This window comes from Artemia franciscana, chromosome 7 (genome assembly GCF_032884065.1).
Source record: "Artemia franciscana chromosome 7, ASM3288406v1, whole genome shotgun sequence".
NCBI lineage: Eukaryota > Metazoa > Arthropoda > Branchiopoda > Anostraca > Artemiidae > Artemia > Artemia franciscana.
In genome coordinates this window covers 21,081,577-21,109,404 of record NC_088869.1, presented here as the reverse complement: position 1 = coordinate 21,109,404, position 27,828 = coordinate 21,081,577, and the positions used below count along the sequence as shown (strand labels likewise).

Here is a 27,828-nt window from a genome sequence, read left to right as displayed (position 1 = left end):
TGAATGTAAGAATTGAAAAAAAAAATCGGTTTCATAGCCAAGAATAAAAGTAACTTTCTCACAGTTTTGATCGGATGTGTTTGGTGAAATTGGATGAGGGAATATTCCAGAGGAAGAAAATCCATGGGTGGGGAACGCCTAAACCGGTATTCTCCACGCCACTCTTTCCGTCAAATGCATTTAATGGCAAGCAAGCAGCCAGCAGTGACAAAATCAAGTGATCGGTGTCTGATAATAGAAGGCAAGCAAAAGGTATATCAGGCTGATGTACTTCTGTGAAATTACCACTATTCTTAAAATTTGGCGCATTTGTAGTTTCAAAAAATTAAAAATATATTTCGCAAGTCCTGTAAGCAATAGATAACACCGGATCTCATAGATGGCATTTCTTATAAACAATTTCAAATTACTGGCATATTGGAATAATTAAGGTTTAATATGTTCTCTAAGAACAAAAATAGCCATTGGGTCAACGAAGTATTTCGCTTTAGATTACATAGAAGTTGCAATTGGACTGTTATCCTGTTTTATTTCCTCTTCGGAATCCTTTTGCTCTCGATTATTAGATTTTCAAGTATGCATTTGTTGGCTATTATAAAGAAAATAGCCTAGGGTTAATAATCAATTTGCAATCGCTAATTTGCAAAATATTGCGCCTCTTACACTTCTTATCTAGGTAGAATATGAAAACACCAATTGATTCATCTTTTTTGCTCTTTAAATACTCTAATTACTATTTTTTGCAAATTTCATTTTGAACCCATGTCATTAGAAAATGATTAATGCAAATACTCTCATTTCTCCTAAAACTATGTTCCTTTACTTTATCTTCCAGGATGAATAAGCATTCTGTCTGCTCTATCTCTCTACATATATATACATGGACATAGCTACTGTATTTTATTGAAAGGTGGGCAAGAGAGGGCACTGTTGAAGTGACCTAGGCTATTTAACAAACACACTACCTTATGAATTTAAAAACATTACACAGTATAATATAAACAATAAAGAAACTTTAAACAATCATAAATATAAGTGCTGGTGCTTGGCTTTACTAAAATTGTCAGCAATTAGCTGTTGCAGGCTACAGTTGTATTATGTGAACAAGCTTTTGGGTTGGCAATCATGAATGTTGTATACACTTGGTTTTCTTTAGCAAGATTTGCGACTAGTGTTGTAGTACTTATCACTCCTCCACTTCTAGCACAGGATGCTCTAGCTCATAATTGAACCAAGATCTACTTTAATAGCCCCAGGTATTGTGCTATTTATTTGCTTGTAGTTTTGAATGTATTTTGGCTCTGTAAGATTTAATTTACTTCAATTCAATTTATTTCTGACCTGTCAACAAAACAAAAGAGGGTTTGTAGCCCTAGTGACAGTATAAGACAAAAAAAAATTAAAAGAGAAAATAAACAATCAACAAAAAGAGAGATTACAATCAACAAACACAAACATGACTACATACTATACAAAGAGGGAAGACCACATTTGGTTGAGTTTTCTAGTGGATGATTTGAAATCTTCCACCCTTCTATCAATAATGTTTGCAGGCAGAATCAGTTTAAATTTTTGTACCAGAGAAGAATTACTGGTTCATGGAGGCAGATGCATCAGATAGGCTACTTGGTGAATTCAGAACAGATTTGGTTAATGTTTTTTTTTTATTTTAAGCACAAAGAAAAATCCAAAATTTTTTTATCTTTGTTTAAAAGAATCAAATTCTTTAAAAATTATACAAAAGTTTTTCTTGTGTAAATGATGGTATAGGGAGTATAGATTTCTAGAGGAGGGTTACACTGAATATTGTCTCTTGCCTATAATTCCCTTTGCAAGCAAAGTTTGGTCTCCTAGTGCTGTACAATAAAACTGATAGCAATGCAAAAAGAGAATGGCTTGTTACTGCTTATGCATACACACAAAATTTAAAATTGTGAAAAAAAATATAGATATTTTGTTTAAATTCACTTTATTTTACTCTCAGTAGACATTTTGTACAGCAAGCTGATGCAGAGATAAATCTCACACAAGTGGCACTGGTGTTATATGAAATGGAACTAATTTCAGTCATGATTCTTAGCACATTTATGCCTTTTGGAGCTGAATAAAAGAAATATTTAGAAAAGCAAAAATAACAAGAAGTCAGCATGGTATTTATGGGTTACCATGTGAATTAAAAAATGTAAGGAATAGAATGTTATCTCCATATATTAGGCATTTCAATTCAAAATAAGAGAACTAGGAGCTATATTGAAGTTTCAATCAAAGACTGAAAATAAAAATTAAAACAATTAAATGATTACTTGAGCAGATCCCCCTTTACCAAATTCCATGACCAAACTATAACTGGTTTGAACTATCTAGTTATAATACAAATACCATTGTAAAAAACACTATACCTTATTTTCTTTTTTAATGAATTCTATTTTATTCAGGAAATTATATTCACTGTATGCCTACCTTCTTATCCTTCAGTGATTGCATTTCTTTCCTATTTCCAGATTTATAGGGTGTATTCATTTCCACTTTTGAAAGTTTTAACACAAGATACCCTAATCTTGAACTGGTAGATTTTGGGAAGTAAAAGTACCTAAAAACAAATTGGACTAAGCAAATGTGGCAAAACAGGAAGCATAGAACATTTTTCAATTTTGCAATTAGCCAGGCTTGCATTTTTACTTGATGAAAAGGTTTCAAAAGCATTATGGACCACTATTTTTCTTGTTTTCCTCATAATAAACTATAGTTCTTTTTTTTATTATTAGAGGAAAGAACAAAGTCTTAAAAGGTTTTACGACAGTCTTTGGAAATCCTCTAACAGATCTTCCTCTGCCTTATATAGCACTAATGTATGTGTGTGTGTTTTTCAGAGCTTGTATAGCCTTCTCAAATTATATTTTTAAGAACATAGCCCTTTCCTTCTTTGTGGTTTTAGAGCAAATGCTTGGTCTAATCAATCCGTAGAGAAAAAAAAGAGATGCATAATTCTCAAAAATAGAGTAATTTATATACTTTTAGCCTGTTGCTACTAACAACTCACAACAACACTAAGCCACTTGAGGTCAACATCGCTACTCATGCTCCTCCTCTATCCTGACATATTCAAAGGATCCCTCTTTAAATTCTCCCAAGAAGTTCCTGTATCTTCCTTTTGAGCTTCCTCCCACCCTATTCAGAGGTGGGATCTGCTTTTTGCTTGGTCCTAGATGGTTGGCTGACTAGGCTTTGGACAAGCTTTGGTGGTCTGTCATTCTTCATCTGAAGAATGTGTCTTAGCCATCTCAACCGCTCTCTCATTATAGTCCTAATGATTCCTAAGCTTTTTTTTTTACAGCTTATTGTTTGAAATATGATCAGCCCGCCAAAACATTTGGTACCCAAAATAAAGTGTCTGGAAATCATCTAACAAATCTTCATCTGTCTTATAGATAACTAATGTTTTAGAACCATACATGACCACTTTCATCACTGTAGCTTCCAAGTGAAGTTGATTGATCTTCTTATTATCCAAAATCACATATTCCAAGTCTTAGCAACTTAGTCTTCTTAATATTAATTTTCAAAACCTTTCCTTGAACCCTAGACTCTGAAAACCTCCAAAAATTCATTCATTTTGAAACTATTTTCATTGAGGATCCACAAATCATTAGCATAATCTAAGTCTAGAAGAGTTTTACTTGCCCATGCTCTCCCATAGTCTTTGTTTTGCTCCTATTGGGCAAAGTCCATCTAAATTATCTGTATAACCAGGGATAGAATACAACCCTGCTCAACTCCTGATTCAACAGAAAACCAGCTACTAGTCTTATTTATTACCTTATATGCATTGATGCTGCTGTTTTACATAGCATTAATCAATTTAATGTATTTATCAGGTATCATAGGAGCACAGTAGTGCTGTCTAAGTAAAGAGCACAGTGTTTTTTTCATAATCTTCAGAATTGAAGACTAAGGGAGTATAATGATTCAAACAGTTCTCAATTTTTTAATGTTAGATAGAAAATTTAGTTGACAAATCCTCTCCCCTTGCTAAGACCCCATGGAACTTAATCTACAGCATTCCTAAGTCTAAAAACTATCCTTTTACTAAGTAATTTGATTCCTACAGAAATCAAGCTAATGTCTCTGTAAATAACACACCCAGTGCTTGGTATTAGTCCTTAAGAGTCCCTGTTTTTGGCTGAAGTCCCTTTTTATGCAGAAAATCCCTTAACTCCCCCAAAATTCCCTATTTCAGAGCATGGTATTTTGAAAATTGAAGCATGATATTGAGATCTTCTTTAGATAATATAGCTTCTCCACAAATCTGGTTATACTGAGCTCTTGATTATGCTATTGCAGTTCAGGAAGAAGCAACAAAATAGTGGGAACTTTGTTAGTGGCCCAAGTGTCTATTAACTGTTGTAAACATAGACAGCAAAAATAATAATGGCACAAAATTGGCCTATATGGTGGTTGAGATATATGGGTTACATTGTTATGCTGTTCAAGGATAGAGAGTAACATTAGCCTAAAGAGTGGTTGGGATGGATTGGTGGTAACATTCAAGGATAGATAATTTCCTGTAGCTTCATAAAATGAACCATACCAGTGTGAATTTGTTCAAATTGACTTGTATTCCAAAGGTACAAACTACATATCCTTTCCCTCTAAAGGCTAGCTATTAAACTAATAGCAGGCTGAGTGAGAAGAGGAGGGTACTATGGGTTTAATATTCAGAGGGCAATTATCTTGTTCTCAGTGTTTTTTCTGCTGTGTTTAGACCTTCTCGTCTTCATGGTCTTCCAAGTGAATTTAGGAAATACAATGAGGAACTGCAAATTTTTTTGCTCCTGGTCAACTAAAGAAGGCATGAGTGGCAGAAAGATAAATGACTGGTGTAGGATTGGTGATTCAATTCTGTTTTTACTGCAAAACATGCAGAATAAACTTTAGCTGTTGCAAAGGCTTTTAGACTTTGAAACAACATCCTTAGTTGGACAAGCACTAGAAACATGTTATGACCTGTTTCAATCCATTACAGTCACGATTGTGTGGATCTGCTTGGGAACAGTCCCAATCTGATGAGTGATCAGCTAGCAATGGAACAAAAACTCGTGAGACATTAGTGACAAAGATGCTGCATACAAAGCAGAAATCATATGGGCACTCAAGTTCTTGCAAGCATTTATGTCTGCAGCTTTGTGTGATGGAATCATTGATGTCTTTGAAGCCATGTTCCCTTGTAAGCTCCTCCCAGGATGTCAATGAGCGCAGAGAAAGTTTTGTACTTGATAACTGATGCATATCACCCACACTGTAAACAGAGTCTTATGAAGGATATAAGGAAAGTTCACTTTGTTCTTGAATACGATGAAACTACAAACAGTTAAGAAAAAAAAAGTGACAGATTAGAGTAAGTTTGATCCTCTTTAAGAGATCAAGTTGTGTGCCGCCATCTGGTAATGTATTTTGTGAGATATTTAACTGGTAAGGACATTACAAAACAGCTGATGTCATGTATTGGGAGCAAGAATTTATCCCTTTAAAGACAAATTATAATAGTAGCAGTGAGCCCAATGTCAAAAAAAGGTATGGTTGCAAATCAATACACTGAAAAAGTAAAGGTCTTTGAAAGAACTTTTGAACATTGGAATGTGTAACATCCCTGTTGTGCATAACACATTTATGAAAGGGCTCCATGACTTTGGCGAAGAGTCATTGAACTTTGTTGTCATCTTGAGGCATTTTTTCCTTGGTTGGCCTGTATGATGCAAGGATTTTTGAGAATGCCAAAAAAAGAAATGCATCCCACAAAATAGTTGCATTCAGCAGGTCCCAACAAGGTGGCTGACATTGGGTCCTGCTGTTTGCTGAGCGATTGATCAGCAGACTCTTTCTCACAACGCTTTAAAACAATAAAAACTTTAGCGTAAAGAAAGAGGCAGTGAGGATGGGGCAACCCCTTTCACATACAGAATAATTTCTGTTCGATTAAGTTTAATGTTGCTCCTTACTTGCAGTTAAAAAAACTAGTTTTTTTTTATTTAATTAAACTTAAAACCATTAGAAGTTACCTTAAATAAGAGTTACACGAAAGCAAATGCTACAAATTCTGTTCCCTTTGAAATGGAAAACCATAGTTTCAACAACTAATGATTTGAAAGATATGTTCATAATTGTCATGTCCAGAACTATGTGTCACAATTTTAGAGAAACATTGAGCTCCTTAATATGCAGTAATAGAATTTTAAGCCGTGTTGATTACTACAGCAAAAAATAATCTTTAGAAACTTTTTTTTTTAAATCTTATCTCATAACTTCATTCCATACATTGTGAATTATCTACTTTCAAAGTGATGCTTATCGTGATGTGTGCGCTGAATTTTATTGCACTTTATTGTTCATTATTCATATCCCTGACAAGCAGAAAAGCGCTGAAATTTTCCCTTTGCCTTAAAAAGCTGACGTTCTCCTATGCACCAAGTGTAAAATACAGCTCCCTTGTTTTGCGGGATAGTATACATATTTAAATGAAAAGTTTTTATTTTAGTGTCATCAGAAGACGATACCAAACCCTTTCAAGTTGAAGATAGTCCTCATTACAGACAGCTTAGAGCAGAAATTGCACGACTTAAACAGGCTAATAAAAAATGTGGAGTCCACTTTCATGAGAATTTAAATTTGCCAACTATATATGCTATAACGCCAACTCATTCAAGACCAGTTCAAAAGGCAGAGCTGACAAGGTAGTGTTTTCAAATTTCCAAGAGCCTAGGTCGCAAAAAGTATTGGTGGCTTATAAGATACGGAAACTGGCACTAGTGGTGAAATACACCATAAATCTTTGGTAGCCTTTGGTGTTTCTTGGCATTCTTACCAAACTTCATAATTTTGTCTCATTTAGGAACCGATATCAGACACTTACAATTACCCTACTTTGCCAATACACTAATTTGATTAAGATTACCTTATTATTACACTCAAAATGCCAGGAAATACTGAACGCTAGATGGTGTTGGTTATTTTTTGCAACACTACAATCAGTTTCCATTCTTACATGTTACTAATACCCTTTGTGAATATTAACTATGTGACTATGTGGATATTAAGGGAATGAAAAATAATTCATTGTGAGTAAAATGTGAAGGCTGCCTTAATTTGCTGTAGAGAAAAATTCATTTATTTCCAATTAAATTTTTGAACCTTTTTTTTTTGTACTGAATGGTGCTTCTAAAACCAAATTTAATACTAATAGTTGTCTTGTGAGGAATAAAGTATTCTCTTTCTCTGATTACAGTCCTCTTTTTAGTATTGAACTTTTAGTCTTTTTTTAGTCTTAGAGCTTTTGCCAAATATATTCGTGGTTTTATATATTGAGTTACAGAAATGCTGGAACCTTGCTTGACCCTAAGCTTAGCCCTATGGGGCTAACCTTAGAGGGTGGGCCAAGTAGGCTTGGGCCTACCCAAAGTCTCAGAAAAACTTAAAAACTGTTGTTGTTTTATTTTTTTTTTTTTATTATTGTGAAAAGGAAAATAAATGGTATTTTAGAAATGTAAAGCATGATAAATAAAAGCTATAAATTGAAGTGTTACCATTGGGAATCTTTATTAAAGAAAACTGACTATAAAGATGAATTTTATTGCACTGGAAACCTTAATGAAGTGAAGTTTATCAATCTTTATGTGTTGGAATGTGTAAGGAATGTAAAACCAGTTCTTTTTCATTGATATAGTAAAAACCTCTTTTTCTCTGTTTTTTTTTCTCCTACCTTTTTGTTTATTTGCAAATACTCTAAAAAAATAAATTTTAAGTTAATATGATTCTGGTTACTGGTTACGCGGTTCACAGAATATCTACAGGATTAGACAATTTGTAGAATATTTTATCAGAACTTATTGCTTTTCCTTTGTAAAACTAGTTTTTAAAAGCTAGTTTTAGTATTTTATCAAGGAGCATGTTTTATTTGAAAGGATCAGTCCATGTATAAAATGCATTTGAGTTTTCAGTTTCCAGAACCTGGTCAGTAAGACCTAACTCATGTTAGTATGGCCATAGGTACCAATACTTACACCAAGTAGAGCTTATTGCTCTCATAATCTAAAGACAAGATGCAACTCAAGTTAGAGAAGACTAAAAATTTTACTGAAAGGATTAATTAGTTCATATTGATAATCAAAACAGTAAATAGATCATCAAAGAAAGTTTAATTTGTATCCTTCTTAAGTCATATCTCTGAAACAAAAATCGGTTAAAGCTTGATAAAGATAATTGTGGTTGCAGCAGTAGTTTTGACCTAGTAAGGAATAAACCACAGCCTGTAGTCAGGGGCACGCAGTGGCGAGGCGTCCTCACGCAGAACCAATGCCTTGAAAATTTGGGTTGTCTTTGGCTTTTTAACCTAACTTATGTGGCTGCATTTGTCAAAACACTAAGCAATTTTATTGGCAGGTTCCTTATATTCCACCTCCAGACCCAAAACCCTAGCTTCGCCCCTACCCGTATTAACCCAAAATTAGTTCTTTCAAAAACAAATCGGATTGAAATAAAAGTACACCATTGGAATCGCCATGGCCAAAAACCTTATACTTAGAACTACAGTTCTTTAGCTTGAAGAACAAGGAAAAATACTTTTTTTCCAACAAAGGCACCGATGTGTGTTCCTATTTTTCCTTGCTGCCAGCAGGACACTGGAACATCATAGAGAGCTCGTTAAAGGGTCGATTTAAGTAAATTGGTACTTGTACCCGCTTTTGTAATTAACAAAACACAGTATCTAAAATAAAATATTTTGACGAAAACTACACCTTTATGCAAGGTGATGAATGATATCATAATCGAAGGTTACAAATGACGCTAAAAGTAAGACGTATATGACAACGTTAGTTATAATGTTATCTTACTACAGCGTGCTTTGTAGGCTTTGAATCATGGTCGTGGCATCAGGCGTAACTGTCATCATCTGCTAATCCCTTTATGTACCTCAGACACGTGTTGAAGAAAAAAAAATAGGACTGAATCAATTCAAAAAGTCCAAGGTTTCAATTTTCGCTACTACAGAGCAACTTGATCTTCAATCAAGCTACTTTAGTAGCTGTCAATACAAGATTATTTTTAGGCTTGATGATAGTGTGTATTTGAATGTTACCCACGTGGTCCCAGGGGTAAGTGTCATAAATTATATGGAAATTACTTTTGTCTTATTCATTGTTTTCAGAAAGGTGTGAAACAACCACCATTTGCAAAATTTGTACTTGGCTTATCTAAATTTGAATGTCTATATTTCGATGTTAGGCTCAGATTTGTAATAACTAAGCCAATAAACCCTTGTAAGTTAATTTTGGTGGAAAATTTCTTAAAAGGTTTGAAATATTTAGCGTACTCAATCAAACTTTGTGGGAAATATGAGTTCATATTTCAGTTATGCCTTTTGGTGATAGTGACCCTCTGTAACCTCCGTAGGGAGGGAATTTTTTTTTAATTTTTGTCATCAAGACATTTCCAAAAAGGGTTGTCGAACCTTAAAGAAACTTAATTAGTTGTTTTTACAGTAAAATTTTATGTTAACAGGGCTAATGGAATAGTAAAGTTTTTTGGGAATCAGAACAAGATCTGGCCTTTAGCAGGGATGGCACAGATGTCTCTACTATTTTTCTTTCTTTTTCTTTCTTCATCACTAGCAAGGCTCTGTAACAGCATAGAGAGCTGCTTAAGGGCTCACTTGAAAGGGAATTGCTATATCTAAGTGTTTGTTTTAAGTGGCAAAACATGGTATTAAAATTAAATAGAATTTTTAACAAAACTATATCTTCATATACAAGATGATATCATATTTAGTATATGGTATTTGAGTGTCTGCTGCTCGATTTCCTGTAGTCAGTTCTTTACTAGATTTTTTTGGTAACTATTGGCCGTGGCTCATCCTTTACTAGGTTGCATCTATTGCTGCCACCATAATCCAGCGATTGGCCAACAAGGACAGTATTTGGTAATCTGCCATCCTTCATCCATAGAATGTTTCCTAGCCATTTCATCCTTTCTTGCGTAATAGCCCTTGAAAGCTGAACTGGGCTACATTTCCTGCATAGCTTACTGTTTGAGATACAGTCTGTTAGTTGGGTACACAAAGCAATCCGTAGGCAATTTATCTGGAGAACGTCTAGCAAATCCTCCTCCGTTCTTTGGCGCACCCAATTTTCAAAACCATACTTGGCCACTGTCATCACTATAGTTTTCAATATTCTAATCTTTGTTTGCAGACTTATCTTCCTTTTCCTCCAAACGTTTTTCGATTGTAAAAAAAACATCCTGGGCCTTTACTATTCTACTTTTATCATCTCCAGTGCACCCACCATCTTTACTAATAATACTACCTATACTACCTAGCTGTCCACTTGATCGATCTTCTCATTACCTAAAATCACCTTCAGTTAGTCCTAGTCTTAGCGACTTAGTCTTCTTGACATTAATTTTCAAACCCATTCATGCTCCCTGAATTTGCAAAACCTCTAAAAGTTTATTCATGTTGCTAACATGTTCATCTAAGATACTTAAATTATCCGCATAATCTAAGTCTAGGAGAGCTTTCCTTCCTCATTTGGTTCCGTGTTCTAATAGGCCTGTTGCCTTTGCTCTGCTGCTTGGGCAAAGTCCATCAAAATGATCCATATAAGTGGGGGTATAACGAAACCCGGGTTAACTTTTGATTTAATGCAAAACCAGCTAAAATGTTCTGCCCATCTCTCTTTAACTCTTTCCTTCTCACTAATTGTAGTCATATTAATAAGTCCAGATTAACCATGTCCTCTTAGTTTATTAACATGCCAATACAATATTTTACTATTATGCCATCTGGCTGCAATATTCCAGATCTTCGCCAATTTTATCCATGGCTTTTTGTTAATAATTGGACGTTGGAAGAAAGCCGGGAAATTCTCCTCCATCGTGACCTTCAGGCATCTTGTAATGAAAAACGTTTAATAACCCTGACCGTCAGTAAAGGAAAAAGTTCCATACTGCTCATTCTTATTTCTCTCAGGCTACTACAAATCGACATCCAAATTTTATTGTTGAAATTTTATAAAAAAAAATTTTCAATACTAAAACAAGCAAAAATCAATTAATAAAAAAAAGGTTTTTCTGATGGAAGTAAAGAGTTAAGTTGTAACTTAAAGCAGACAACATTATTACCCCCAATTTACAAACCGGCTGTACAAACCAAGTACAAATAAACCGACTGATGGTATTTCCCATGTTTTTAAGATTATACAAAACTTTCACTTTACTGAAAACACAACAACACACGATTTTCTGTACTGTATAAAAATAAAGTGGTTTAGTACGATTTTACGACATAGAAACGAAGTATTCTTGTTTCTTATGCATATATTATATTATTTTAGATTCTTTCAAAGAATCTAAAAGATAAATTTTATACAAAAATACAATGCAGTACGATATTTTGCAGTAAATGCTCTGGCGATTAATAGTACTAGTAGAAAATAACAATTATATTACTGAGTATAAGGCCAACGAAGTTTCCGTTTTGATTTAAAACCTATCTTAGAAATGTACAACTTTATTAAAACACACACACACATTATCTTTAGTTGTCCTTTACATAAAACGTTATAGTGAGTCACGGTATATCGTAGGATCTCGTAACAAGGTGACTTTTAAAGTAGCGAAATTGTTTCAAATAATCTTGGTGGCAATGGTATGTACTATTTCTCTGACAGATAGAGGTAGTCTTATCTCTGCTCTTTCGCAACCCTTGGCACCTTAGTCTTAAAGATAAATTACTTTTAATTAAGGATCATTTTTGATTTTATTTATTATTACGTCAAACGGTAAGCAATAAACCTTGTGATTTTACCGGGAAGTTGTTATACTTATTGAAGCAAATTTGTAGTATATGGAATCTCATATTATATATCGCATTACACTTTTTAGAAATGGAAATCATTAGAAAAATGCGGTTTAGATCTGAATGCGGATTGTTTTCCCATGGACAATTATGTGTTGCATGGTCAAGAGTCGATAAACCTGACAATCTATTTATATGCACAGACAATGTGACAGCGAGGAATGTTGTATATTCGCAAGTTTTATGTAGTTAAAAACATTTATATATCTATCTATATTCACAGGTGGAACACAGGGACACAACTACAATGGCGCGTTACTAATATGGCGCGTAACGACTTAAGCGCGCGGGGGGGGGGGGGGCTTGGGGGGGGGGGCGTGAAGCGCCCCCACCAACAGCTAGTATACTATAAGAAACATAAACGAAAATAACAGACTAAATAGAGGGGCCTGATCAACTTTGACACTAAACTGTTGGTTGAAATATGCATTAATATTAAATATAAATTCTATTTTTATTTTATATCATTTTTGTATTTTTCTTTGCAGGCTTTCACAGACATTTTTATTAGTTCCCAATTTTCATTGGATTATTGTCGAGGATGCCGATAAGAAAACCGATCTAGTTGCTAATCTTCTATCGAAGTCAGGTCTAACTTATACTCATCTTAATGCTGCCACCCCCAAAGATTGGAAGCTGAAACTAGATGTAAGTACAGGATCGAAATGGACCCCTTCAGTATTGAATTCCACTTGCACGAAAATCTTATGCATTTCAAATCCGTTAGTAGTTAGACTTGGTTTTACTGACATCAAAATTCGATAACTTGAATGAATATAAAATTCACAATGCGTGAAAAAAAAAATTCGTAATGTGTACGTGACATTCCGCAAATATAACAGCATTTTGCAGCTCTGTGGAAATATTGCATTGCAATTTTAAATTCTGCACCTGTTGAGAATCGAGCATTATATCTTTGCCCCACAAAATATGTCTCCTCCTTTTTGCGTATCTATATTTGCAAAGTTTAGCGGCAACTTGACGTCCAACACCTATACCAACATCTTTAAGTATTTCAAATTCAATTTCTGTGCTGTATAATAATTATTTAAATTCATTTTTCAAAACTTGTCAGCCAACTGTGCTATCTATACTGACTTGTGATTTAGTGGTATTTTAAGGTTTTAATTTTTAGGTTCTGATTTATTTATCAAATGTTACTTTTATTTAAAGCATCTGGCTATGAGGAATTTTTATGGCGAATGTATAACTATAAATAACGTGTATTTTGTTTTCCTTTGTTTAAAAAAAAAAATCAAAGTCAAAAGTAAGGTTTTGTCAAGAACTTCTATCTGCTTACAGGCTGATATCAATTCATTGCAGTGCCAAACTACCGGAGATTAACACAGCTAGAACAAATATTTTGTTGGATATTGAATATCATAATCCCACATTGTTGTTTATCATTCTTTGAGACGTTTTAGATTAGCCATGTCACTAAATAAAAAGAGACTTGGGGTTTCCGAACGATTTAGAAGTTTTTAGGACAATGAATAAAAAAGAGCTGAAAATTTCTGTTGAATTACTATTCCTGCCTTATTTTGGAATTTATGTAGGGCTTGTGCATGAACCATAAATGTGGTGAGATATGCCATGAAACAATATTATTTAAGATAGTATATAATATTATTTAAGATTATTTAAGATTCGACAAGGAAATGATACAAGATTTAAAGAGTGAAGAACGGTAGAAAAATACACATTTTAGTCTATAAAGGCAGCCCAAATCGCAAACAAGATTCCGATGCGAATGATCGCAATGTTTGCGAAACGACAACAACTCATTAATAACAATCTCTAGATACCGAAATGACATAATATTTTTGTATTAAATTACAAAATATCGGCTCATTAATTCTGATTGTATCCAGTGCCAGTGCTCAGTTTTCATTCAGTTTTCATTAAATTAATTCATTTTTCGATAAATTCATTCAGTTTTCGATAAATTAAGAGCCGGATAGTCCCAAGGAAACCTAAATAAAAAAGCCAAGGAGTTGTCGTGAGACTTTTAACCAACAAGGACGGAGTTTTAGCTTGTTTCAGTCAGTGAAGTTTCCTCTACAAGCTACTGTTATGGTGCCATCAGGAGGTAATCATTTTAGCAGGTCACTAGTGTACAATAGGAGTAATAAGGGCCCTAGTTTTAATCCCTGTGAGTCACCGGTATGAAGTTACTGCTAAGGTGTCATCAGGAGGTATGCATCTTGGCATGTTATTAATGCCCGATCAGAATAATAAGGGTCCTGGTGCTGAGTGACACCAAATCATCAAGAGAACTAGGGCGTTATACGTGTCCATTTCCAAACACATGAATTTTTTGGCCATGTTGAGAATTTAAGATTCCACTACCTCTAACTCCTGCATTATTAATCTCTTAATAATAGAATTTCAGATAAAAGCGTATAATAGCAAAAAATAAAATAGAAATAGAATTTCTTGATTTACCGTGTCACTTTTTGTGTCTTAAAAAATTAATTTAATTCCTAATTTAAGTGACCTGACAATAATTTTCAGACCTTTACTTTCACACTGAACTCTCAAAACCTTAAAAGACTCATCCATTTTGCTAACTTATCCAGGACACATGTTTCAGTACATAATCAAAGTCAAAAAGTTCTATCTTTCTATTTAATTAATACTATATTCTCATTTAAGTTTTTCTCCTTATAACTTGTATTCCTTACGACATAATTTCTTTGCAGTTTCAGGGATGTTTTTTTTAGGGAATATTTTGCATTTAAGGGATCAACGATAAGGGTCACAGTGGTGGTCGCCATGTTTTTTTTCTAAAGACGACAAAATTATAAATTTTGAATCTAGCAAAATAATAAATGATTTAAAGTTCACCATTCTTCGATGATGTGAAATATGTAGTTGTTATCAATATCTTAAAAGCTTATTTGGGATAATCTCCAGAAAAACTTAAAATTAAGGAGGGGGATTCCCTTTCAAAATAAATTTTCTCTCGTACATTATTTTTGCTAGTAACTTTGATCTTCATAGAAGTTGGAGTCACCATAAACTGGGAAACTTTCCACACTATGCTGCTTTTCCACATACTAAAATATATTATTGTGCATATTTGTAAAGTCAAAATGGTAAGCAGTAGTGGCAATTGTCACAGCTTGGTTGTGGTTTGGCCACCAATTTCAGCATTCGCCAGGTGGCCATTATCAATGTAGCAAAATCAGCTAGATGCTTCACTGAAATTTTCATATTAATTACTTGTAAATGAAGTTTTTTTTTTTTTTAAATTAAGGAAAGTAATACTTCTTTTAAATCAACATAGCTTACATGTCGGGCGTTTCTGCAATCCCAAAAGAAAGGAAATTTAAGGAAAATTCCCCTTCCGCAGGAAATCTCCTCAGCAGAAAATTCCCCTCTCCTGCGTATTAATAACGATCGGATTTTCAAAAGATTAAAAGTATTTGGAAAGTCCCCCGCGGAAAATTCCCTCCACGTACATTTCTGCCGCAGAAAATCCCTCCTCACGAGAATCCCCCCTTGCAATTTACCACTGGAAAATTTTTCCCATATGTAAAATAACGATTAAATTTTTTTAATTTAAAAGTCTTTGAGAAATTCGGTTAGTATTATAAACTTACCCGTCTGGTATTGTTCTGTCAAGTATTTGTATTCAGGCATCCATAGTTTCAGTCTGTGCGAAATGCATTTAGAGAACTCTGCTGAAGGGGGGGGGGGCGAACTTTGTTCCATAAAACCATCGTAAGAGTATACTGAACAACTTTTAAAGTTTCTTAGCAATCGGATGAACTGTGTAGTAATGCATACAGGACAGAGACGCAGATATATCATATAATCGTAGACCCAATTTTGTCTATATAGATGTTGAAAATATGGATTCTAATATACAGCGTCAGCGTGAAAACAACTCTAACCTAGTCGAATTCGCGCTTCAGATTCAATAAACAAATAAACAAAACAAATATGATATAGTTGGTTAGAAAATAAAAATTGAATAAGTCGAAAATGTTAAAAAGTTATTTTCATTCTAAATTTTAGCTCGATCAGATGATTAGTTAAATGTAATAAAATCTAGTTATTCGTCAATTTATAAAAAAAATTTTTTATCAAGCCGATTAATTTGGCAACTGAAGCAATCACGTGGCAATAATATATCCTTGTAAATTGTAGCAGCCGCAGTGGAAGAAGCCCCGAGGGGTCATCCAAAGGAATGCTGCTTTAGAATGGATTCGACAAAATGCACCTCATGACGCTCAAGGAGTTGTTTATTTTGCTGATGATGATAATGTGTATTCATTAGAGCTATTTGAAGAGGTGAGAAAAATGAACTATTCCCTGAGTTGGATTCTTTTTACTCCTTTACTCTTTAGGTTAGGAATTTAATAGTTATTTTATTGCCAGGAAATTCCTTCTTTTAGTGTATATGCTTATCATGTTCTTCTTGTTTTGATTATTATGGAGCCGGTTTCGCACTGTTGGTGTTGATGGCCAGTTGTTTTATTGAATTTATTCGATTGAAATTATTTTATGAAGAGAGATTTACCGTCGTGATACTTTGACAAAAGCTTTCCAAACAGTTCGTGGTAACGAACTGTAAGTAAAGAGTGACCCGGCTCAATAGTAACTGAAAATCTAAAAAAATGGAATTTTGATACCAATAAATACATCAAAAGAATTGGATTGTTATGCTGATTTTAAATATGTAAGTTTCATTAAGTTTAGTCTTACCCATCAAAAGTTACGAGCCTGAAAAAGTGTGCCTTATTTTCAAAAAAAGGGGAAACACCCCCTAGCAGTCATAGAATCTTCATGAAAATCCACACCATTAGATTCGGCGTATCAGAGAACCCTGGTGTAGAGGTTTCAAGCTCCTATCTGCAAAAACGTGAAATTTTGTTATTTGTTTGCGTGCTTATTTGTTTTTGTTTTGTTTGTTTTTTAAGTTCTAGTTCCCTTTTTAAGTGACCAAAAAATTGGAGGGCAACTAGGCCCCCTCCCTCGCTCCTTTTTTTCCAAAAGTCGTCCGATCAAAACTTTGAGATAGCCATTTTGTTCAGTATAATCAAAAAAATGTAATAACTATGTCTTTAAGGATGACTTGTTTTCCCACAGTCCCTGGGGGAAGGACTGCAAGTTATGAACTTTGCCCATTGTTTACATATAGGATTGATTATTGGGAAGTATACAGACGTTTTCATGGAGGATTTTTTTCTGGTGGGGGCTCGAGGGTTACGGGGGAGGATCTTCCTACGGAAGAAGTTTTCATGGGGGAAGGGAATTTTCTATGAAGGGGGTGCCGGATTCCCCAGCATTATTTAAAAAAACAATCAGATATTAAATTTTAAAAAAAGAACAAGTTTTTCAATTGAAAGTAAGGAGCACCATTAAAACTTAAAACGAACAGAAAATATTACGTGTATGAAGTGGGCTGCCCCCTCTTCAGTACCTTGCTCTTTACGCTAAAATTTTAATTTCATCCCAATTCTTTAAAGACCACTCCTGGAACACAGCGTTCATTTAATTAGAACAATAAGCTTTTATAAAATTAATAAAAAAAATTAGCGTAAAGAGTGAGGTGTTAAGGAGGGGGCAGCCCCCTCCATATACGTAATAATTTATGTTTTTTTAAGTTTTAGTGTTGTTTCTTACTTTAAATTGAAAAATCTTATTCTTTTTAACTTAATTCAGAAAATATCTTTTTTTGTCTTTGCTGAGATGGACTAAACGTGACTTTCTGATTTTTGGTTAAGCCCGATCTTGCACCAACACGAGTCTGCGTTCTATAAAATACAAAATGAATGAATGAATGAATGAACTTTATTACCCGTAAAAGTATAAAGAAACACAAAATACGGAGTATTGTAAATAAACAAAAACAAATACAATAAACCGCGAAAAAAAATTCAAACTAACAAAGACAACATGAATTAAATAACTAGTATCAATATGGAAAAAAGGCTGCAGAGGGTCATAAAAGTGAATAAAGTTGATAGTCTTTTTACATAAATCGTCTGTATAAATGTAGAACTCGTCTAAAGTAGTTTGTCTAATAAACAATCAGATAAGTATATTTGTCATATGATGGCGTAGTGGGATTGATCTACGCTTTGTAATACGGGACATGGAGTTCAATGCAGCAACCCAATGCTGGACCTGGAATTTGACTGCGTTGATGAGACAATGCGAAACCATCTCCATAATAATCCAAACAAGAAGAAAAAAGATATGAGAATGAAGAGAAATATTATATATGTCATAAGTCATGGACAATAACCAAGAGAACTTACTTGAATACCCAAAAGCCCCAAATTATACCTGGATTTCAATTTTATACCATGATCGTTGTCTGTGCCCCTTAAACTTCACAGAAAACTGGGGCAACAGCCATGAAAAAGATCCTGTTTGTCTCTAAAAAAAAAACTGTAAAGATCAACTTGGATTGCTGTTGATTAAACAAGTAAATGTGGTTAATAAGGATGTATATAAAATTAACTGTGTGTATGTAAACACTTAAGATTGAGGTAAACTAATATAGAAACATGAAAATTCATAGAGAAAATTTTTTGAACCATGAGGAATTTACCCAAGCTATAAACATTAAAAAATAAAAACAGAAATGTGACATCATGATAACAGATGTGCAAAGACTGAAGACCAGGGCTGCTGACCGTAGTGAGGAGAGTTGTATAATGTTAGGGTATATTTGCAATAGCTAGAGGCCCGAGATTGCCATTGGTGAAAGCTGGTGGCACGAGCGAGCAGATGGAGTTGAAAAGAGCCAGATCCTTTGCTAATTAATTATAAATGAAATAATATATATAAAAAGAATCAACCATAAGTGAAATGAGTAATTAGTATAAGCTTAATCTAAACCTGGGGTAGTGTAGTTTACTAATAAATGATGAAGACTGATAATATAAGACTACATAATCATTCTCTTGTATATAAACTCTTAAATTTACTAAGTATTTACCTGAATAAACACTTTGTATAGAAACACTTTTACTCACTTTCATACAAAATAATTTCATCATTCACATTCAGTCAGGATCGAAAAACTCTAGAAATTAAAAAGTAATTTCTTTCCATATAGTCATGAAATGACTGAACAGTATTTATAGCCTGTGAACTGTGAACAGCAATTGCAAATTATGAGACAAGATTAGTCCATCTCTGCATTTTTTTTTTTTTTTAAGGCCCGCTGAGGCTGTTTTGGTTCCCCCATTTATAATGGGAAACTAAAAGTTGTTTTCCGACACATAATTGAAGCTTTTTTCCAATAGATTCCTTTTTAATTTCCACTAAAACATTTTCCCTGGGGGAGTAGCTAGTGGTTCTTTTATGTGTACAATGGCAATGTATAGTATGCGCTATGTATATGCATTTTTCTTGTGCTAGAACTATTGAAATGCACTATTGAAGAACAAAAGTATATAAGAAAATTAGACTGACAATTTTAATTTGTGCATTAAGTTTTGATATTTTATTTTATAGTTTGTAGCTGCTTATGTGTTACGAAGCAGCTTACATTAGGTTAATATTATATTGTTATTATATTATTATTAGGTTACATTTATTTTATGGATTATAAGAAAGGCTGCTTACGAAATCATGCGTATTTTGCTGTTGATTATCCTAATACGAGCGTATTGGAAAGTAGTGACATTTTTAAAATGGTGCTGCCCAGGGGTGGGTCCAGGATTTTCCTTAGGGGGCGCATAATAGGTTGCTTCAATAAACTTGCGAACAAAGAAATACCCGCAATTAAAAGTGAACCTCGACAATTATGTGTTGTAGGTAGGTAATGGAAATGGTCGTAAATTTAATCTAAAATCTGGTGAGTGTTTAAGTTCTAATAAATCTGTTGAAATTAAAATGGTATAAAAATATTGATACAAAAATTGTAATTTATAAAAAGCACCCCACCATAAAAATATAAAAAGCTGTTCACCATCTATAAAAAAAATATTATATTTAATATTTTCTGAATAATTTTTTGCCTTTGCACATCTGACCACTATAGCGAGTGAGTTAAGCTTTTTACTGTAAAAAAGAATAATTAGTTTTGAATCTTGAACCATCTTTTGGGGGTCATGCACTCTTTGTGACAATTCGTATAGGTCAAACCATTTACGTTGCCGCCTAGCTTTGTGGCATCGCTTATTGACTGTGATAGTAATGAAAAATGTAAAATGAAGATAAAGACACAACTTGGTAAAGGATACACTAAAAATTAAATACTAGTTCTTTTAGGGGGTAACAAAAAAAGCAACAGAACGAAGAGATAGAAATGCATAGAAGATCTTTAAAACGAGGGTTTTAAGTATTGGCAATAAAGCATTAACAAATCACTGTTTCTTTTTAAAAATAGTGTTTTAATAAGCAGTGTCAACTTTGACAAATCTCAAAAAATTTACTAATCAAAATTTTACTTTTCTTAACAACGTGTGTATCTTGTCGCTTTTTAAAGTTCAATATATTTCGCTTAAATTACAAAATTCACAATTTTATAAGAAAAAGTCTATTTTTCTATTTCCACTCCCGTCATATGTATTTATTACACGGTCGATGTCTACCTCAATATTTCGGTGATTGTTTATAATGGCCAGTCCTGGCATTCTAGAGTCCTGTCAGTTTAGAGCTCTTCGTTAGTATTCCCTCTTCTATTCGTCCTAAAATATTCGAATAAAGACCAAAATCGTCAGAAAAATAGGAACTCTATTAAAGATGAGTGTAGATATGTGCTTCAAACTAAGCCTATGAGTCGAAATACAAATAATTATGGTTTGGTTATCTTTGTATTTGATAGGTATAGATTGGTGATTTAAATTCTCAGGGTTTCAAGCTGTAGAGATTTCGATTTTTTATTATTTTTTTTTTTTTTTTATAATCTTTAATGTTTTCAGATATTCAATTCAAATGTTTAAATCTCGATATGTCTGTTGAGTACAAAAACACAAATTTCAAATTTGAATCAGACTTAGCATTAAGTAAGAGAATTGTCGTGTAAAAATTTGATTTATAAATCGTCGAAATATGAATGGATGGCATGTATCAAAATAAGTATAAAAATCCTCACCGGTATATATAGTAGTTTGAACAATTTTATGGACAAACATATTCAACCCCTATGCAAAAATATAACTATATTTTGTGACTGGTTGGTGTTGAGAAGGTGAGAAATCCTGAAGTAATATTGCAGTTGAATTCTGTTTCTGTGGTTAACTCAAGTTGTGTGAATTTTCCCTTTTTATCATTTTTTTTTAATCTATGAAAAAAATTAATGCTATTCCACTGATTCAAACTGAGAATTTAGAGACCCATCTATGCCAGCTAGATAAAAAATAAATAAACACATAATTATTTGCCTTCTTTTATAAACAATTTTTCGAAAATCTATTCTTCTTAAATGATTACTATAACCTTTGCCTCATATCCTTATTTTTAAGTGTATACTTATACAAGCCTTTATTAAAAGTTAAATAATATGGCCTTTATTTTAATGTTTTATGATGAACAGAAGTGATTTGTCATATAATGTAGACCTTTAATTAGATGAAAATAGGCAGTAAAGTGGCCACTATTTGCTCACCAAAATTCAAAATTTTAATTGATAATTTTTGCACTTCTCAAACATTTACTTTCTATTATACAAATCCCCTAAAAAACAACAATGTTGTGAAAACCACCCTTCTTTGCAAAAAAGGCAAACCAAAAAAAAACAAAACAGAAAGCCAAAAAAGTAATGATATCAATTTCTTTGCCTCAGTTTTCGAGCAAGACTCGGAAACAAATTTTGACAGTAAAAAGAATTAAATATTTTGCTTTTTGTGATAGCACAATCCTGAAGTATCATTCTGACAGCCTAAAGAAGCTACGATTTTAAATTCCCCCTCCTTGTTATTACGAAATGAAGATTTTTGCCTCCCAGTTGGCTTTTGTGGTAAAACGGACACATTCCCTTGATAAACTTAAATTTAATTAAATACTTTTTGGCAGTAAATACTTGTGTTGCAGACCGCACAAAGCAACTAGAACCTTTTTTCAAGCTTGTTTGCAAAAAGAAACAGTCTTAATTATTAAAAACTAAGCTATTAAAAACCAATTACAAAAAAATAACTTTCATCCCAAACCAGAGCAAGCAGGCCAAACCACAAATCCACCTCCATGTTAGCCCCCCCCCCTCTGGAGCCGCCACTGGTGCTTCCTAAGCCTGTGGAGAGCAAATTTTTGCTCAGAAGTTTAATAACTTCGTTAATTTTCATTTGCCGTAAGTTCTAGACATACAGAGTTAAATTTCGTTTTCTATCCATTATCAGTGCTATCTAGTTAAATTACGAGAACATTCTTTCGTGATATGAAATATTAAGGTCTGAAAATTTTGCTCCATGCAAGGGTAAGCATAGATGGTGTTGACTTTTTCTTTGACAAGCTTTCAATTGATGAAGAATTCTGGAGATTATCTTCTCGTAAAATTTCCTGACCGTGCTCTTAATTAAATTTCCATCAATTTATTGTTTCTTCTTATAGATGAGATCAACTAAAAAAGCCTCTGTGTGGCCTGTTGGTTTAGCTGGTGGTTTACTCGTTGAAAGGCCAATTTTAAACGCAGATGGAAAAGTATCTGAATGGTTTACTTTATGGCGACCAGAAAGACCCTTTGCCATAGATATGGCAGGCTTTTGTATCAGTCTGCAACTGATCAGGGATAACCCGAAGGCTGAATTTTCCTGGGAAGTACCTCGTGGTTATCAGGAATCCCATATACTTTCTGCCGTAGTTACAAAAGAGGAATTAGAGCCAAAAGCTGATGGCTGCACTAAGGTATGATTTTGGATGAGATAACAAATTGATTTTGGAACTTTGAATTTGCTGATGAATTATAGAGTATTTAAATTTTTAGAGAAACTTACAATTTTGAAATTTGAGATTAAAGTGGCAGTTTTGAAAAACAATCTGGTATTTGATATTTTTTAATTCCCTTGTCATTGTGTTTGAGCTGTTTTTATTTTAATCATAAAAAATATCTGGCTTAAACAAATCGATATTTCAGATTTTTACAGCCATTCACACAGGAATTTATCCTGGGGGAAGGGGTAAATAAATTAAACTGGCAAAGAGGTAAATTTGGCCTCAGCTGGTTTGCACACATTTGAGCAACCCATCAGTTTTTTAAAGACTGATAGGCTATAGTTGTGATGAATATTTTTTGGTCGACAAATTCGTAAGCTAAATCTCAATGACGTTTTTTCTTGATATATTCGTACAAAATATGTGTAAAGAAGAATCAAATTAAACTCCTTCCCAGGCAACATTGTGGTCATCCCAACCTCCTCCCGGATCTAACGCTACTCTTTCGTCAATTTCCTCAGCACCCATCCTGATATTTTAGCCACAATCTAGCAATATAATTGCTATAACTTTTGACGTCTGTGCAACGCAACGGGCAGACGAAGACTGTGGACAAGCGTAATGCATGAGAGCTCTTATAATTTATACTGTGAGTTGTTTTCCAATAATCAGAGGGACTATGCGTTTTTTCTTTAATATGCTTGAAGGCAAGTTTACTTCGCATACACTTAGTAGCTTTCATTAAGTGGTGACGGATTTTCTGTGTAGTCCGACAAGTATGCCATGTAGCAAAGTAGTATGCCATGTAGCCTAATGTATTGTCTCACGGATGGGGATTGAGTTGAAACTTCCAAGATCTTTTTGTGAGGTTGGGGGGGGGGGTCTGCTAGGGGGCCTAGGCTCTTTGATGAGTGTATTCCTAATGTAAGAGATTTAGTCTTCTGAACATCAAACATCAATTTTACGTTACATCCTCAGCTCGTCCACTTTCCTTACTTATCATGATACCTCTGTAAGTGAAGCAATCCACTTGGTAAATTTTCTCGGTGCCTAAATTCATCTGAACATATTCCTAATCACTGCAGTACCTCTACAAAAACTACTACTAAGGTGTCATCAGAACGTAAGCATCTTGGCAGGTAAATAGTATACAATAGCAGTAACTAGGGTCCTAGTAGTGACCCACATGTGATGCTGTAACCATCAAGAAAACTAGGGCTGCAGACTTTTTCAGTCACTACAGTATCCTCTACAAAAACTGCTGCAAAGGCTTCATGGGGAGGTGAGAATCTTGGTAGGTTATTAATATACAGTCGGAGAAACAAGGGTCCTAGTACTAACCCCTGTGTGACACCGAAATCATCAAGAGAACTAGGGCTTCATACTTTTTCAGTCACAACAGTATCCTCTATGAAAACTGCTGCTAAGGTTACATAAGGAGGTAAGAATCTTGGCAGGTTATTAATGTACAGTAGGAGCAACAAGGGTCCTAGTACTAACTCCTGTGTGACACCGAGATCATCAAGAGAACTAGGGCTTCAAACTTTTTCAATCACTACAGTATCTTCTGCAAAACCTACTAAGGTGTCATCAGGAGGCAAGCATCTTGGCAGGTTATTAATACACAGTAGCTATATATTAATGTTATTTTTCAGTTTCCTGACTAATAACAATACCTCTGTTATTGAAGCTATCCGCCTGAGAATTTTTCTTTTGCCTAAAATAAAACGTATAAAATTTAAACCGAAATAAAATAAATAAAGCAAAATTAGTTAATTAAATAAATAAAATTAAAATTTAAGACATTTAGACTTCAGATCATTAATTTTAGACCTTCGATGTACCCATCTTCCTTGCTAATAAGGATTTAATGAATTAATTTCAAGAGCATGGATGGAAGAAAAAAAGAAATAAATCGATCTTCAATAGTGTGTGAAAAAAAAACTGACATTCTTCGTAGTTGGAACTTGCTATTTTGTAATCTCTAAAAACAGCCGATAGACTAAGTCTATACTGGTTGCAACACTGTTCAAAATCAAAGTTTAGAAAAACTAGTAAGTATTTCATTGTTATATAGGGTATGATTTCAACTGTATGTTGTTAAATGAAGACAAAATCGTCAATACGCTCCCAAACCAATGGCGCTAGTCTTAATACTGTAATTGGCAAGCCCTGTAGTCCTTGCATTATAACTGGTGCGGCCATAGTCACATCACCATTCAACTTTAAATTGTGTCTCATTTCATAGTCATACTTAGAGGACTGAAACAAAAAGTATACCATTGGAATCGCCATTTATTTAGGGCTCAGCTTAGGAATTATTATCATTATTATTTTCTTTTTCTTTTACAGGTGCTTGTATGGCATACAAGGACAGAAAATCCGAAAATGACACAAGAAGAAATGCTCAAAAAAGAAGGGAAAAAACCTTCCAATTATAATATTGAAGTATAGCATTATTTTCCTTAGTCTGTGATGGTTTAGGATACTTTAAATTTCATTTTTTATACGAATTTCAGGGCTTCAGGTTGAGATGGCTCTTTTTAAGGGCCATCTCTAAATGTTTCTTTTCGGTATGAAATTTTTCAACCTCATATTTTTCTTGGAAATCATGTTTTTTGCTTGAAAAACAGAACCATTATGTAATGTTTAGTGACAAAAATGCTTTCATGAAAGATTTGGTTTGCATTTTGGGTAAACAAGTAACATCATAACCAATTTTTCTTGGGCGATGCTAACAATATGCTGCGAGTATGATTAGAGAACAAGTATTGGTAATTACATGATAATTACAGGACCTTGTATTTCTAGACTCCATTGCATTTCGTTTCATACTTAAGCCACATTACAATCCTACTTGTTTAAAATAAACGCCTGATTACGCTTCAAATAACGTATCCCGGGCGCTATTCAGTGAGTTGTGCTAGTGATCATCTTTGTTCTTGACCAATTGTTCTGACCATAGTTCTTGTTCTGACCATAGTTCTTGACCATAATCTTTGTTCTTGACCAATCAGTGTGAAGCAGAACTTTTTTTTAAATTGGAAGCATTTAACAGCAGTTACCCTATCTATATGCTGAACCTGGCTAAGATACAAAGACATATTATTAGTAAGCAAACTTAGAAATAAGTTAAAGTATTCAAACCAGTCCCTCGCCGTTTTGATTTTACTCTTCTTTAGTTCGTTAAGTACATTATGCGAAGTGGCACGTTATGCATCTTTACTATATTATGCAACATTAAGATAAATCTTAGATTTTTATCAACGGACTTGGTCATAAATTTATGTTAGATAATATTTCCCTTGCAGTTAGTAAAGAAAAGATGGATAGAGTTGCTTAAAACATCTTTGCTGAATAATATGTCATTGATGGTGAGTCATACCAGTCAACAGTGGACGGCTGGTTATAGATGAATGGTACTCATGCGCTGATTCAAAAAAAAATTGCTAGATGTCACAGAACTCAATAAACCCTATGTTTTACGATCAAGGTTTTCTTAAAATGAATTCTGCGAAATATTTTTCGATTTTCTTCCGAAATTTTAATTTCACAGCGTATTCCTTGGATTAATATTTAGAACGTTGAGACGCTGCCTATCAGGCAAAACGAAATGAGAGGCAATAGAAAAGAAATCAAGTGTCAACTGTATCAATTTCATACTATGGATTAGTTACACTCTTGAAAAAATTAGTATTAGTGGAAGTAGTAGTAGTAGTAACAGAAGATGTTGCTGTGGGATACTAGTACTGGTAGTATGGAGAAATGCCGTAGAGTGGTAGCCTTGATTTTAGTGAAAAATTATTCTTTGTGCAATTGTAATACAATTGAACTTTTCCCCAAGATTTCAAGCTCAGCACCGAAATTCCAATATTTGGGAAAATGGGAAAGAGCGGCAGCCTTGACTTTAGTGAGATATTACTCTTTGCACAATTGTAATGGAATTTTCTCTTAACGCAAGAAATGCAGCTCAAAAAATTTTGTTTTTTTACTCTCTCACAACAGCATTTTTCCCTCACTTGTAAACATTCTTTAAAGTTCATTCTAGTACATAGGTGACAGAAATTAAAAAATAAGGGTACAAATGGTAAGTGTGGGTATTGCGGAAGAGGATAATAATTTGGCCCATTTCCTCATGGAGTGCCAGGAGATTGAAAGTCTTAGGGATGAAATTTTGGGGGACCATTGGTTGTTGCTGCTTTCTGATGTCCTGAGGTCTTCGATGCCTGGAACCATATGCAAAATGGCACGATATGTGGAAAAGGCGGGAGAGGCTCAGTCGAGCCCGAGTGAATGAAAATAAGTATTGTTTTATATTGAGTGTGTGTTCTGTGCAGTGGTGTATTATTAAAATCATGTTGTGTATGGCCGTAGGGCTCAAATAAACTTTCTTTCTTTCTTTCTATAGAAGACACTGACCAGGTTTCTTTTGCCCATCTAACAGAGTTCTTACTTTTGGGAATCCATTTCCTTTTTAGCGGCATTTATGCCGCCAAAAGAAAAAAACAGTGGTTTTTCTCTGCAACACCATAATTTTATTGCCTCGAATGTCCCCAGTGATTGCTTTCTTGGTTGAGGATGTTTTTATAATTTTTATAGCTTTTGATCATAAAGATTATATTTCATACATATTTTCGTTGTTATTGATTCCTCAGAAATCGATTATTGAGCATACAGATGTGGATTTTTTTATTTGTCTTTTTTGCCCCCCCCCCCCTCCTCCCTCCTCAGTACTACAACCTCTTTGGACATTGTTTAGGCTTGAATACCAAACTCGTAGGGTTTTTTTTTCTCCCCTACTCTTTATTCTTTGTATACCGCGTCACTATTAGTAAGCATAGAAATCAAACAAACGTTCTTTGTACATTTACAAGTGTAGTAAAATTTTACTATTTATTCATCTGTATTTGACACGTGAGCATGTGTTAGACCTGTGAGGACTGCTCCTTCTTCCTTGCACAATTTTAACGTTTCTAATTTGTTTTCTAGCCACTAAAACTCCGGTGACAAACTACAGTTAAGCTATCTCAAAATAGCTCTCCGAGAAACTGACACTGTGTGTTAATATGTTTTCTGACACTGGC

At 34.0% G+C, this 27,828-nt stretch overlaps 1 protein-coding gene across 1 annotated transcript; it reads left to right on the top strand.

Moving 5' to 3' along the window:
- The first annotated feature begins 405 nt into the window (after nucleotides 1-405).
- Nucleotides 406-27,373, top strand: LOC136028977 (galactosylgalactosylxylosylprotein 3-beta-glucuronosyltransferase I-like). The gene is made up of 6 exons (XM_065706975.1): nucleotides 406-574; nucleotides 6,533-6,728; nucleotides 12,397-12,556; nucleotides 16,064-16,207; nucleotides 22,424-22,717; nucleotides 25,097-27,373. Exons 1-6 carry the CDS (start codon nucleotides 439-441, stop codon nucleotides 25,196-25,198), a joined length of 1,032 nt encoding a protein of 343 aa, XP_065563047.1. The 5' UTR covers nucleotides 406-438; the 3' UTR covers nucleotides 25,199-27,373.
- Nucleotides 27,374-27,828: the final 455 nt, after the last annotated feature.